The sequence below is a fragment of the Vidua macroura genome, chromosome 6 (assembly GCF_024509145.1).
Source record: "Vidua macroura isolate BioBank_ID:100142 chromosome 6, ASM2450914v1, whole genome shotgun sequence".
Taxonomy (NCBI): Eukaryota; Metazoa; Chordata; class Aves; order Passeriformes; family Viduidae; genus Vidua; species Vidua macroura.
Genome location: NC_071576.1, coordinates 27,010,254 through 27,025,290, shown reverse-complemented (window position 1 = coordinate 27,025,290; position 15,037 = coordinate 27,010,254). Strand labels below are relative to the sequence as shown.

At 35.8% G+C, this 15,037-nt stretch overlaps 1 protein-coding gene across 1 annotated transcript in view; it reads right to left on the bottom strand.

The window, feature by feature from the left end:
- Nucleotides 1–15,037, bottom strand: part of HEATR5A (HEAT repeat containing 5A) — a 54,799-nt gene that overhangs the window by 8,901 nt on the left and 30,861 nt on the right. Inside the window, exons 22-30 of the mRNA XM_053980892.1 lie at nt 10,700–10,838; nt 9,669–9,848; nt 8,612–8,851; nt 7,716–7,897; nt 5,928–5,996; nt 5,326–5,505; nt 3,101–3,335; nt 2,463–2,711; nt 836–963 (exon numbers count right to left, since the gene is read on the bottom strand). Of these exons, the coding sequence (XP_053836867.1) occupies nt 836–963; nt 2,463–2,711; nt 3,101–3,335; nt 5,326–5,505; nt 5,928–5,996; nt 7,716–7,897; nt 8,612–8,851; nt 9,669–9,848; nt 10,700–10,838 (1,602 nt within the window). The remainder of the gene's footprint in view (nt 1–835; nt 964–2,462; nt 2,712–3,100; nt 3,336–5,325; nt 5,506–5,927; nt 5,997–7,715; nt 7,898–8,611; nt 8,852–9,668; nt 9,849–10,699; nt 10,839–15,037) is intronic.

Here is a 15,037-nt window from a genome sequence, read left to right as displayed (position 1 = left end):
ACTTGTTAAAGCCAACAGTATTACTCTGATCTCACTAAGGAACACATACAATTGGTACAATCACAGGAGTTGGCTTTTTCTTCACCATCCAGCTCCTAGCTCCCAGTAACAGCAGTCCCTATCAGTTTTCCCAACAAAATAGTTACCACAGTTATTTAAGATATAGGGCATTAAAACAACTGAAAAAGCCAAAGTAATCTTTATCTTCTGGCTTCTTAGCTCTTGAAGGTGGGGACACTACATTGTATCCCTCCTATACTACATGCATTTCCTTGGAGAGCAGAACTTAGCCACATCCACAGGCTTTATCACTTTCACTGGGTCACACAATTGCATGGCATATGGGATAGTATAAACTTTAATTTGAAGAGAAAAATGAAATTTCAGATTATTACTTCTTTTTAGGATCACTGTTGTGGTGTGGGTTTTTTTTGGTTTTGCCTTTTTTCGTCTTTTAGTATCACTGCTTTTGTCCAGTCTTCTTTTACCAACTTTGATTTTTACAACAGATTTAATTCAATTATGCCTTCACAGAGAGACAGTAAGAGAACTCTCGTTTCTAGAAATTTTGTCTTTACCTGGCTCTCATCCTATTAATCTAATTACTCCTTCCTGATGAAATGTCCTCAAATTCTCTGCCCCTCACCTTACAGGTTCACCTTACACCTCACATTGTGTTCTTTTTTATCTCCTCCCTCTACAGCTTTGGATTTTGGTAACGCATATAATTTACCTACTACTTAAATGTTGAATATTCCTGGAAATACATGAGATTGTAGAGATACTGGTCAGACTAAGCCTTAATTCTGGGGGGCATCTGGTCATTATGCATTACCTGATCACCACCTATTTTGGACCTTGGCCATGGAACATCGAAGAGTGCCTGCAGGGCATGTAAGCAGGCAATAATGTTCTCCATTGCTGCATCTGATCGAGGAGAGCACAGGAACTCCACACTAATTCCTGTAAGCATCAGAAAAAAACCCCATGTGTACTTGAAATTTTAAGAAGTAATTTTTTTCCACTACTAAGTAACCTCACAGCAGGTTGAGCACCTATAGAAGTAGCATTTTAAGTATAACTGCCTACTAACATAAATAAAACCTCAGCAATTTGTGAATAAAACACGAGATCCAATGAACAGACAGGACAACTCATAATGAGTATATAGCAGAGTATTTGCCTGGTAGTAGGTAATAGTGGGAAATGCTGAAAGTAATAGTAGTTCACAAACTCTAAGGCTGAGGCTTTATCTTCCCATTTAAAAAAATGCTAAAAATGCCAACTACCACAACTAGATAAGCAGCAGTAAGTAAACTACATGAAGCCTAAGCTTGTAAATCCTAGAACAAATAAGAGCTATCTCTTTCCTCAGCTTCCAGGACTCCACAAAATATTGGAGATAACCTTCATTTAAACTGCAATCTATATTCTCATCCCAGCTGTAATTCCAAAATGTGTGATAACTTGGGAAACCAATCAATATCCACTAAACAACAGCTGTGCAACAGAAAAGCAGTTTTATATTCTTTCAGTTTCTCTGTAGGGAATGAAAATTAAAATGCTATTTTATTCAAAAGCAGAATAAACAAGCCATATGCCCACAGTCAAGTATGTGAAATTTGATGCACTAAGCAGTAGAGGAAGCAGAGGAAATGAGCAGCTTTTGTATCAGAAGTCCCACTTCTAACTGAGAGAGCAATGGAGTTTAAAAGGGAGCTGGTTCTCTGCAGAAAGACTGGGATTCAAAAGAAGACATACGCAACAAAATCATACAAACCCATTCCAAAAAGGATTACAAAAGAAAGATACAAAAGAGAGGCCAAGAAAAAAACATAACCAGAAATGCCTAATTGTGTAAACTTAGAGAACCGGGACTGAATTCAACTACTTGATTAGCTCCTGCAGTAGTGGAGCTTCATATGAATGTAAGGAAACGCTTCTTTACTGTGTGGGTGACTGAGCACTGGCACAGGGTGCCCAGAGAGGTTGATTCTCCATCCACATAGATATTCAAAAGCTGTCTGGACATGGTCCTGGGCAGTCGGCTTTATGTCACCCTGCCTGAGCAGGAGGTGGACAAAATGATCTCTACAAGTCCCTTCCAACCTACAAACTATTGTGTGATGTAAAACTGCACTTCAGTGAAACCAATCCATACATTCTGTGACTATACTGGTACAAACACTGTAAAATCCATCCTCAAACTTGCATGTTTATGAGCAGAGCAATAAGCATTTGTTTATGGCTTGTTTAGCTCACAGTGTTTTTTGTACCACATTTGAGGAAATGCTTTACAATTTTCTCACTAGGATTTAAATTTTTTCTCACTGTATGTTTTTCCAAAAGATGCAATATTGAATGATGCAGTTAAATTTGAATAATTAAAAATTTATTTGCTAACAGTGTGATCTACATTTTGAGTTACACCATCTAGGCAGACTATGCACTCACTCACTAACCCAAGATAAGATGAAATCTGTCAGTATTCACATCCTCAGGAGATTTCACCAAGGGCCTGGTAGAAGAATCTTGACACATGGTAGTTGGGGTAACAGGTCTGGAGAGATTTGTAACTCCTTCATCTGGATCAACAACAATGAAACCTGTGCTAGTGAGCCATAAAGCTGCAGCATAAAGTATCAGTGCCCAGGAGTTGTAGTAATGAGGTCTGGCATTTTCAATTGTCTCTGCTGTATAAAATGTACCACCTACAAGAAAAGAAATTAGTTTTAAGGGCGTAATTTATTTTCAAGTACTGTATTTTCTCATTCTTAAAATGGGATTGTGTTATATGTATGACTTTTTTTTTAGTGTTCGGTATTAAAATTCAGGCCAATGAGGGCACTTTATTTAGATTTATTTGGACAGAATGCAATAGATTACCTATTTCTTTTTTCCAACATAAAAATAGCCAACAAATAAGAATACCAAACCACTCTTCACATGCATGGAACCTCTGTTCTCAAAAGCAGTCCTGATCTTTAAATAGGTCTATAAGTAGGCTAATTCTCTATACCATTTAATCTTACTATGATCTTAACATAAGTCAATTTGCTTACAAGGGACTTAAGAAAATATAGCTAATTTGCCTTTTTACCTTCAGCAGGTAGTTGTGATGCATATTCTGGAGGCAAAGTTAAGAGAGTGAAATCCTGAAGTGCAGCAAGCCAGAGCTTGCTCAGTGTTCCAAGATCTGCCTGTACCAAGTCCAGAAGACCACTGGCCGAAAATGTTATATCTCTGTAGCTTTCTTCAGAGGAGTTTACAATTTTTAAACTGTGCTTGTGTGTATCACTTTGATTTTTCTGCTTTTCAACTGCAACTATGTATACCTGTTGATATATTTGGATAGAGAGTTACAAATATTAACACTTGGAAAACTACTATAATCACTAGTATGACTGGCATGAGATTTCCTAGAATCTATTTCTGCTTCAAGTCCAGTAAGCATGGGTAAACAAACACTTTTTCTCTAAATGTTCTGAATCCTTTCCCCAGCTAGTCATGATGCAAGAATCCCCCAAAAGGGGAAAACTACTAAAATTCCTACCTGCAATTAAGTACCCTGCTCTTAAAAATTAATATATTGTTTGTCCAGTTTCTGCTTCCAACCATCAAACCCTGTTATAGCTACAAGACTGAAGAACTATCAAATAATATACCTATAATAATGGTTTGGAAACAACAGTTAACCCAATCCTAAATATTTTTTTAAAATTAAATGCTACATGACACTTGAAACTGACTTCTCAAAATTATCTGTCACTTCATGTTAGCAGTAAAGAATACTTGCATACTTTGCAAACTCTGGGTGTTACCATCTATAGATTAATTTCAGTGTTAATTTCCCTAGATACCTCTCTGATTATCAAAAAGATAGAACTGAAAAAGTTTCAGACAAACAGCTCTCTGTAGTTTCTCCAAAATGCCCCTGGAGGGAAGCTCTTCTCAACTATAAAGGACACATTTAGATTCAATGAATCTCAAGTCAGCTTTGTTGAATACTAGTCCCCTGCAATTATGATTTCTGCATCTTTTTCATGTTTGCTGGCTGTAGTGGGTTATCCCAGACAAGCAACTAAACCCACACCAAGCCCTTGTCTCACACCTCCCTGCAGCAACAGGATGGGGGAATTCCTTCAATTTCTGTGAACAAGAAACAGGTAAGATTCTAATGGAGAAGGAATTGCCTAGGGCTTAAATGAAATATTTGTAAATTACAAGTCAAAAAAGCTTATAGGAAACTCTATAGTTTCCTTTGAAGAATTCTAGTGATCTTATTAATAGGCTAGAACAAACTACAGATCTTCACTTCTGACAGTTGAGTCTCACATCTAGTCTGAATTTTGTCCTGGCTTCTGACCAGTGAAAGGTTGTTACATGCTATTAAAAACCTTTTCTTCATGTAATGATTTTAAATTTATCATGGTACTTTATCTTTTCCTGAATGGATTAAATAGACCAATCTATTTAAATCTATTTAAATCTCTCAATGTTTTCAAGATTTTCATTCCCACCTGCTAGCTTGTCTCCAAGGCCTTTGCTATTTTGTCAATATGTGTTCTCAAATATGCACATGAAACATTGGTATATTTTTCTACAAATGTTCACATAAAAACTACCTATTGCCTACTTTCTCCTCCAAAGTGTCTTCCTGATTATACACTGAAATATCATACACATCCATAACATGTTCATCTTTAGCTAGTTACCAACCATCAGCATCCAAGGCCATTATCACTACATTCTAATACACATATTTTGGAAGTAGTATACATGGTTCACATTTTTGACTTTTAAATATTTAACCTTGCATTTACACATATTAAAACAAGCATTCACATGACCTGACTTTGTTTTAACTTAAGCAGTACTGAATTGACAATATTAATTTGAAAGATATATTTCCAAGATATGAAATGCCAATAGGCAATGAGAAAAATTATACCTATTTAAAATAGTACTTTGAGTGGACCATCACCATACCATTTATAACATACAATTATCAACCATCAACCATTTATAACATACAATTTCAAATCAATGCTGAACTATTCATATATATTAAGGAATTTGTATTTTTAAGTTTGATACATTATTCTTATAATATTATTCTTATTATATTATAATAAAGCCAGTTGAGTTAGCAGTGCTTTTGTCAAGTTTACAAAGTTCATGTACTTTCAAAGGTAGCACAGCAAAGCAAAGAGTCAGCACCTCCTATTTAAAGAAGCATGGTAGAAATTCCTGAAAATTTTGTCTGAAAGGTTCTAACTCACCTACCCGATATCAAGACTAACACTGCAGAGTTGTTGTACTAACCTCAGCCCAAGCCTTAAGGACAGCTAGTATTTCCATAGTTGAGGTGCTTTCATTATATTGTTCATTTTGTGCTTCTTTTCCAGCCTGCACTTTGAGCAAAGAGGACACAAGTAACTGGTGAACCCTTCGAAGGTCATTAAGATCACTTACTACACCACTTGCTATCCAGGCACTGCAAACCTAGCATTGTGAAACAGAAACAATGAGGAACAAGAGGAAAACACCACTGGGTACTCTTTTCTCCATCTGTAAAATTATGAGAGGCAGATTTAATTTCTAGCAAGATACAGTTACTATCAGACAATAACAAATGTTGAATGACATCCCAGTTTAGTACACTCTAGTATTAAAAACCAAAACATTCGTGTGGTGTCACAAAAAAACAGCCAAAATATCAACTGCAACAAAGTTTCTCAAGACTTTAAAGTGACAAAAATCTTTGAGTTGTCACAATACAGAGGTAAAATAGATGACATTATTTTTTGTGAATGGAAGATTTCAAGTTAGAGGGTTTATTTCCTTTTCCTTGTGTTGCATATCAAGCAAAAAAAAAAAATTCAGAGGGTCTATTACCTAAGAGACTTCTCACTTTCAACACTTGCCTGACATGCTTTTGCTGTGACATCAGGAGGAGTTTCGGGAGCAAAGGCAGGCCTAAGTGCTGCTCCAACCTAAAGAGAAGTTATACAACATTTAATACATAGTGAACAATTGACTCAAGACTTACTTTTCATAATCAGACTTTGTTACAGTTTTCCTTTATAAAGTTAAGTTCCTTTGTCATTTTTTCACAGACTGTTTCAGTGAGATTAAAGAACAGAGAAACAATTTCAGTCATATTTTTCTTGTTTTGCCTACACTGAAGACATCTTTCTCTTTGAGGGGGTCTTCAGGGTTGACTCTTTATTTTTTTGTGCAGTCTAAAACAGAAACAGTAGTATCTTCCTTCCTGAATGCTTGACCTGATGAGGAGCCCACAAAAGAAAAAGCAATGTTCTGAACCATGAAAGAACCTAACTAGTGACATTTCCTTACTCAGAAAAAAATACAGATTCAAGAAAACAACCAACTGAAGCTGGTCAACTTTGGAAAGTGGAAAAAAGGGGAGAGCACAAAACCCATTTACATAATAAATAATACACAAGCACAAAGTTACTGGGCTGCAGGGGTTTTACCTACTCTCACTCCAAAGTTTCCAAAGTTGAAAACCTTTTCACTAAAGGCTAATAAGATATTCCCCAGCTGCTGTAGCATGTATTTGAAAACTCATATTTAAGTTTAATGTACTACACTTTCATCCCAAAGAGCAAAAAATGCTTGCAAAGTAAGTGAAAAGGATTTGGTTTTAATGGTAATTAATGACAATTTCTTAAGACCCTTTAAAGCTGAGACTTCATTTATGGAACTTCCAAACAAGATATTAGGAAGTCATTACTTAAGTCCAGAAAATTTATATCCATCTTTTTCTGGATTATTATGATATTTTTAAGGAAAAAAATCAGACAATGTAGACTTGACTTTTAACAGTTTCACATCTCTTAAACTTAAATGAAACAGCTGATGAGATCTGTGCATAGTATTAGCAGAAACACTTTAAAGGTACAAAAGATTAAAAGGAAAACTATTAGCTTTACTTCTGACCCGCTTGATGGTTTTGGACAGCAAGGACAGATGGTCTACTTTTCCCCCTTGATAGCCTTTAGACTAGACCAAGGCAGTTCCTTCCCACAAAGGCGTGCCAAAAAAAAAGAATTATAATGGCAAAACCAAGATCAAGGTAGGTCAGGATGTCTTCAGTGTCTCTCCAATTCTATGAGAGAAAGTGATCTGACCTATTCAGTGCCTGCTAGAAACTGAAGCTATATGAGGCTTAACACAGTGTCTGTCATATTTAACACAAGTGTGCTATGCAATGCTAAATGACTAGGACATTTTTTCTCTAAATCTAAACCAAGACTTAAGTGAAATGGATCTTATGAGTACAGTCCACACTTCTCTAGCTTTTTTGTTGTCCAAGATCTCTAAATGTGATGGCTGCTGGGCAAAAGCTACTTATTTCTAAGCAGAGTTTAAAATTATAGCTACTTCTAATACTTCTTGCAATGTTTTTACACTCTGAAACCAATGCTTTCCAAACAAACTCCACCAATGGTCTGTTTTGGTTTTATTGTATTCAAGAGGGAAAAATGCTGAAACTTCAAAAACTTTGGAGCTAAAAAACTATATGCCAACTGAAAAGATGATTTCAAAGGAAGTATAAACAAATTAACAATACTTCTGTAACAAAGTAACTGAAATCCAGCTCTGTACCCAAACACTGCAAATGCAAATTTCTTTTAGTAGTTGACTGTAACTCTAAACTTTTCTAAGTTATTGTCAATGGTGCTTACATTGGCTTGATATTGCTCCAGGATTACATGACCTGGAAACTCTGGTTCTGGAACAGCTGCAAACTTCCGAACAATAATTTGCAACATATGAAGCCCAGAAAGACGAAGTTGATCACTGTGATCTGTGGCAGCCATAAAAGCCATACGGACCAAGTCAGCTAAATGCAATACCAAAAAGTCATCTGAAAACAGAAATTAAAAAAAAGAAAATAGTTTTATGAAATTTAAATTCAGACATAATGTGTTTTATAAGACTGTTACAAAATGCATATTTTCAAAATGCATATTTTACACTTTACCTTAATATATATCAAGGATTCACTTCAGGCAGCTTACACAGAGATCAATTTTACTTGATGACCTTATGTTAACTGATCTAGTCTGCTTTCCATTTAAATGTAAAGTACTTAGAAGAAAATATAAATATCTTAATGTATGAGACCTAAAAAAGTGTTGAGGAAAACACCTCCAGATAAACACAGAGAGGTACTAAAAAATGTCACTGTATTTCTACTGCTGATTATGCAAATTATGGAAAGAAAAAAAGTGGCCTTTTTTTAAGTCACACTCCAAGACACCAAACTGTGATATTGTAGGCTGGTGCCAGCTATCACTTGTGATTGCCAGTGCTTATACAGAAACAAAGCCTTCCTACGCATACACCATGGTACTATAACCAGGAAACTAAGTGTAAATTCTGCAGTAAGATGGCATTCTTTTAGCAAATAAAAATTTCTCAACACCTTAAAGAATACAGGCTTCCAATGAGAGTAATTAGAGGCTTTATTGATTACAAACAACTACTTTATGATGCATTTCATTAAGGTGCAAAGAGCTAATACTTATTTTAAGCAAACTTTGCATTCTATGAAATTCTTTCAATGCTTAACACATACCTCTTGAATCACGTTGTTTCCTTTCCTGAGCCAAAGTTATATTAAAATGTGCAATGCCTGCATTTTCACACTGGCTTATAATTTTACAAACACATTCTGCAGCAAAAACTCTGGTGGACCATCGTGGATTTCGGAAAGGATGGAACCTATCATCACTATCAGACGTTAATACAGATACATCATCCCCTTTGGCAGTTTCCTCTTCTTGAGTGGTATCTATTGATGCTACTGTATTGAAATCTGTATTTAGGACACAGAAGGGAAAAAAAACAAACTTAATATTCTTTCTTACTATAACTGAAACCTACAGAAAGAAATCTCTTTGAAGTCTATCTCTAACCTCAAATTCCTGGTGACTCCCTTCAATATTGCTATCTTAAAGTAAATGCTATAATTCAAATATAATGAAACTGTCAACGTTTGGTTGATATTACTTGCTGGAGGACAAGATCAATACCACAAAAGTAAATTAAGAACTGCAGTGAAAGAAGCAAAAGGAAAAAAGCCCTTTTAAAATAAGTGTGATAAGCTAGTATTGTCCCAAATAAAAAAATCTAAATGCAAGAAGTTTTCCTCCTGCACTGCAGGTTAAAAGAATTTTCTTCACCCCTGTCAATATTCATGACAGTAATTGACTTTGTGTGCTCAAGAGTTCCATTATGATATAATAGGCCTGCATCAGTTCTATCACTAATAGAAGAACTGGTCAGAATACTTTTCTTGCAGGTAATTGCACAGGACTCGCAAGCTCAAACCTATTCTGGATTTCCATTTTTGCTATGGAAATGAATTAAGATCAAGAATTAAATCAACATGCAACACATCCTAAGATGCCTACAAGAACTTGTTCAATGGGGAGAGGGCAATCAGAAGAGAGAAAGGCATATTCCTCTGAAGGAACTAAATTAAAGGATCCAATCTTGCAATATGAGTAACGATTATACATTTCAGAAATGGCAAACATTCAAGAAACTTTAATGTTTTCCCTCAGTGATGCAGTGTACTGCTGCAGGCCTTATTTTAATTGTGTTCTCAACTACAGTGTATTAAGACTTACCAGCAGAGGCAGCAAGAACATCTTTACAAAGCTTCAGCCAAAAGGAGAGCTTCTCAACTGCCATTGAAGTGAGCATATGAGTCAGAGTCTCTCTGATATCTTGGCACAATCTTGGATCCAATTCTTTGTCCAGCAAGCCCAGCAATGCCCCCTCCAGGCCTATTTCTCTGATGTTCACATCTGCTAAGAACAAAGTCTGTGAGCTGAGTACTGTACATCACAAAACTGCGTTGATGACAACAGAAACGCCACTGAAGGTTGCATACAGGGTATCTTGTGAAAAAGTAATTACTAGCCCTGAAATATTTTTGAAACCATTTTATTTTTCACTTTAACACTGCAGCTAACCTATGAATACAAAACAAATGTTGAGCTTTTACAGAAACATAGTAACAACAAGAATAAAGTTACCCCATCAAAAATAAGAATCCTACGCTGAATTTCACAGCATTACCATCACCTCAGTATCTAGCTCCTGAAAAAAATTATTTCACTTATCTTACTTCATAAGGTAATTCTAAAACAATGTTTTAACTTGAAATGCAAGTTAAAACTATTCTCCAAAAAAAGCACAATACCAAACACATGGAAATAATTTGTTAAATTAATATGACCAACTTTTATTTGACCAATATTACAAATTTTAAATATCAGCAGTTTTAAAAAATGCCCATAGTCTATTTCTTCTGAAAACTTCTAAATGAGCTTGAATTGAAAGCTGAAGTGAAATCAGTTTTTAACACCACTCACTCACAAAAAGGCACATGAGGATGAACTGGTGATCACTCTCAGTCCTTTTAGCAAAAAGTTATTACCATCTAGCTACAGGCTAGATGGGCTTAGATTTCCCTGGAACTCCCCTTGCATTTCCTCATTTATCATAATTTGGTACTATACAGAAAACTGAGGCAGAAAATTTTTGAGTTTAAGATTTCAAGAGTGTAGCAGAGTTTTAACACTCTTAGCAAAGTGTGTTTAAAATTCACTGTCAATATCCCAAGCTCTTTGATCTCAAAATTTCAATACATTACCTGGAGTAAAATCTTCTTTGCTCTCTTTCACTAGTGCAACAGCATATTCTGATACTTCAGCAGCTTCTCTTTGCACAAGCTGACGTAAGCAAGCTACCACTGCACGTCTCAGTAATAAGTATGAGCTACAGAGATTCATCTGAAACATGCAAGAAGATACAGTAAGATGGCTAACAAACCTCTGTGGCAATACCTCAGTAATACCTCTGTGGCAATACCTCAGTAAGGTTGGTATTTTCTGAACACTTGCAGCTATGGCAGATCTGTTAAGTCAGTAAACATGTAATTGATGCTCTTTTTGCTCAGCTTTTTTTTTTTTTAACCCCCAAATGAAAAGTTTTGCAAGTCCTGTAATCAATTTTACAAAACATATCAGTACTTTTAGCATTTTCTCTCCAAAGGCAACTTACAATATTGGTTTGGTGCTGAATCTACCTCTCTACCAATATTGTACAAAAACTGCCATTAACTTCAATGCCAGGTGAATCATGGTAACTAACTCTTTGACTACTGGGTATATGCATACGATGGGCTTGAAATTCAGAACAAGTCATCATCAGATGTAACCAGAGAAATGTCAGTGAAACCAAGGGTGAGAGAATCAATCAGGCCTTAGTAAGATAGAACTCCATGCACGAAAGGAAGTTCATAAAGGGGAAGAGAACACTGCTGCAGTTTCATTGGAAAAAAAAAAAAGTCATATACTCAGTTTACATTAAATTATGTTTTAGAGAAGTTGAGAGGAAGGGTGAGAATTACTGGTGAATGTATGACACTGAGACAGGTCAGCTCTCCTGAGCAGTCTCTAGCAAAAAAGTTCATAGCACCATCATATTTTAACACTAACAGGCCAGTGTGTGGGTTATTTTACTGGAAAATGCATGATAATAGAGTCACTATTACTGGAACAAGGAAAAACACTTAAAAAAAAACCCAAGTCATAGCATCAAGGGTTTTTTGTGGAGTGGAGGTTTCTGATTTTTATTTGCTTCTTTCAATTTTAAGACAATCCTGAAGGGAATCCTAAAGATATGATAAACTAGCTGTGTGGTCAGGCAAGATAGCTGCACCAATATTTATGCATCTTCTTCTAAATTAAGCTGAAGTTATCATAAAAAAAATTGTTCTCTACAACTAAGCAGTTGTGCACCCTTAGCTGTTACCATCCTTAAAATAGATAGAGCTGAGTGTCTGCTGCAGGAAAACCTTGCATTAGGCTGTGCTCCTCATTTGTCAGCAACAGGCCAATATATGTTAGTCAAAATGACTAATATATATTAGTTAACATATGCTTAAAGAAAGCAACCTAAGGACAAAAAGAATAAGCAATACAGAATTTTAGCTTTGTTAGATTAACAAAACTAAGCTTTATCCTCAGAATTTCTATGCATGCATATGAATCTACAACAGTCAGAATTACATAATTATACACAAAAAGATATGCTCTCTGCATAATTCTTCTACGAGGAAAGGAGCCTGACTCAATAGGTATGTCTGCAAGGCACTTTAACTGCAACTTCAGAAACAAGTGAGACTTTTAATGCAACATTTATGCAAGCAGGCTACACATTCTATTTCAAGTTGGACATGCATAAATTCCATGCTCACTTTTAACATGGAAAAAACAGAGGGCCCAATTGATGCTACCAAAATAATACAAGATGCACATTTTTCATCTCTCTCATTCTCCCACATTCTAAGCAGGAGATAGGACTAAATGACAGAAACAAAATGCAAGCATCACATTAAAACTTAAGTGTACAAACAGTTCCATTTCTATACTTAACACATTAAAAACAAAATTATCCCTCACTAAGCACATAAATGAAATGTATTCCTGCCATCTGCAGAAAGTTAGGAAGGCTCTGGTTAGGATGACAATAAAATATCACTTGACATGCTAAAAGAAATTACATTAAAATGGTTAAAAAGAAAGATAAAAGATGAAATAAAAACACCACTGCAAACTGCAAAGTTTTAGGATTAACAAGGCACAGGGACCTACCAACACAGAATTATCCAACAAGATTTCCTGCACAAAAACAAATGACAACCAGTCATGACAAAACCAAAATAGATATCACAGTGATATCAACCACACATGGAGACTATAACATGAAAGCTCAGCATATAATAAAATTCAGAATCTTATCTCAAACATACCAAAAGCCTAATTTGCTTTGTTAATTTCTCTTATTTTTCATGTTGAACACACTTAAATTCCAATCCAACTGCCACTAAAATTAATACTTAACACAACACCACAGCATAGTTATTAACACTGGATACTTATTGTGTTTCAATTTTGATCCTATTGTGATATCTTAGAGCTCAAAACTGGCATTCACTGTTGAGGAATATTACACCATAAGCTCTTTAGAAGTCTGTGCTCACCTAATTTAGTTTTAGAGCTAATTTTAGACATGATTAAAAGCATATTCTGCTGTATTCTGTACAGACTACATCTGTAAACCTGTATTCTGCTGGAGCCAAGAATTCAAATAGCAGGACAAGTATGCATTATTGTTAGAAGCCCCATGAAAGATCCAACTGACAAGCAGGGAACAGTCTCAGAAGCTGAAGGGAAGATGGATATTGACAAGCACATGTACACAATATAAACCAAAACAAACAAAAAACCCCCACAGAATATGAACCAGTGAGGCAGTGTGTCCATTGCCTAAGTCATGTTTTACTAGTGCTAGCACAGTTACGACCTGAACTGTTTAAATACAATAGAGACCTGGGCCATCTCATGCTGTAGGGGCCTGGAAGACAGGTGGAGGAGGCAGCTTGCAGCTGCCTGCATAAGAAATTGTGTTAGCATGCCTAATGATGGAAAAAAGAAATTAAGACAGAGGAGAGGGAGGACAGGGAGGGTTATGTGAGAGTGGAGGGATGTAAAAGACAAAGTGAAGAGGAAGTGGGGGGGATGGCAGGAGAATGAGGACTATAAAAAGGCAAGTTCAAAAGCACAGACATTTAACAGAATCCTTGGGCAAAGAGTGTGGAAAGGGCCGTTAGTTCAAATGCTACTAAAAAAAAGTAAAAAAAAAATTTTTGCATATTAGTTTTCAAGATTTTATAAGTGAAAATTCATGTTTCTATGGATGGAGGGGAAAAGATCACTCATCTGACTGCAGATTCTTTGCCTCTCTTTTTTCTTTTCCCCTAAATAAAGAATGGAATGGTGAGTATCCACATGGTCTAGGGTCTAGCTTTTGCATGCTACTTCTCCTTAAGACTTCAAAATGCAATGCAAAGGAGGACTGTCACACCTTGTTCTCCAAATTGCAGACATTTAAACTCATGAAGAATAACTAGATCAGTGTCACCTTGCAAGTAAACAGCACAGTGAAGTGCAGATTTCAGATCCAATAACTTTTTCTGCTTCCCTAACAAGATGGCGATTTAGTGGGTGGAAACTGCACGAATGGATATTGAGTTTTACAAATGCAGAATTCTTCTTGTGCAGTTATCTTCTCACAGACCTGCAAAGCACAGACTCAAAAAACCTTGTTTATGACACTCTTCAGAGACATACTGACATTACTGAATTGTCAGTGCCAGCAACACTGGCCTTAGTTGTACAAGTTCATGAAGAAAAGGTCACCCATGTGAGGCCACTGATTTTGGTGGACTCCTTTCCCAGGAAGCCTACAGTAATTTCTGGGATAGAGGGGAACACACTCAGATGCATGAACACACACACTCAAGCCATGACCACTGCTTCTTAATTGACTAATTTAGTATTATGAAGTTCATAAACTGCTATATGAAGTACTTTGAGACAACTTGTAAGAACAATAAAAATCAATAATATTATATAGACAAGACAACTTTGTCATGATATCCTTTATATTAGTAGGTATTTGATATTAATAGAGAAATTGAAGCAGACTGTACATGGACTTACAAATGCTCCCAAAAGCTACCACACCCTCCAAGCAATAGACTGACTGACACGGTTTGTTGTGATTTTATCCATGTAAGAAAAACTATATTTTACCCAACAAACAGAAAATAATTGTTAGTGTATCTTAAAGCAACACTTCAGATGAGCTCCAGCTCTTCTGCAACTAGCATATTCATGTGTATCACAGTGTGGAGCAGAAAAACCTCCTTCAGTTTTTCCCAGCTCCCACAATCATGTTTCTAGTCAAACTAAATACAGAAAATGTAAGGAATTGAAACCTATATGTTTAGAATAAACATAAAAATCTAAATATATATGTTTATTATTGATACACAAGTGTTACCCAGTGGAAGATGTGAATAAGAACTGTGTTGAAATAGATGAGATTAAAACAAAAACTACATTAAAACAAAAACCACACT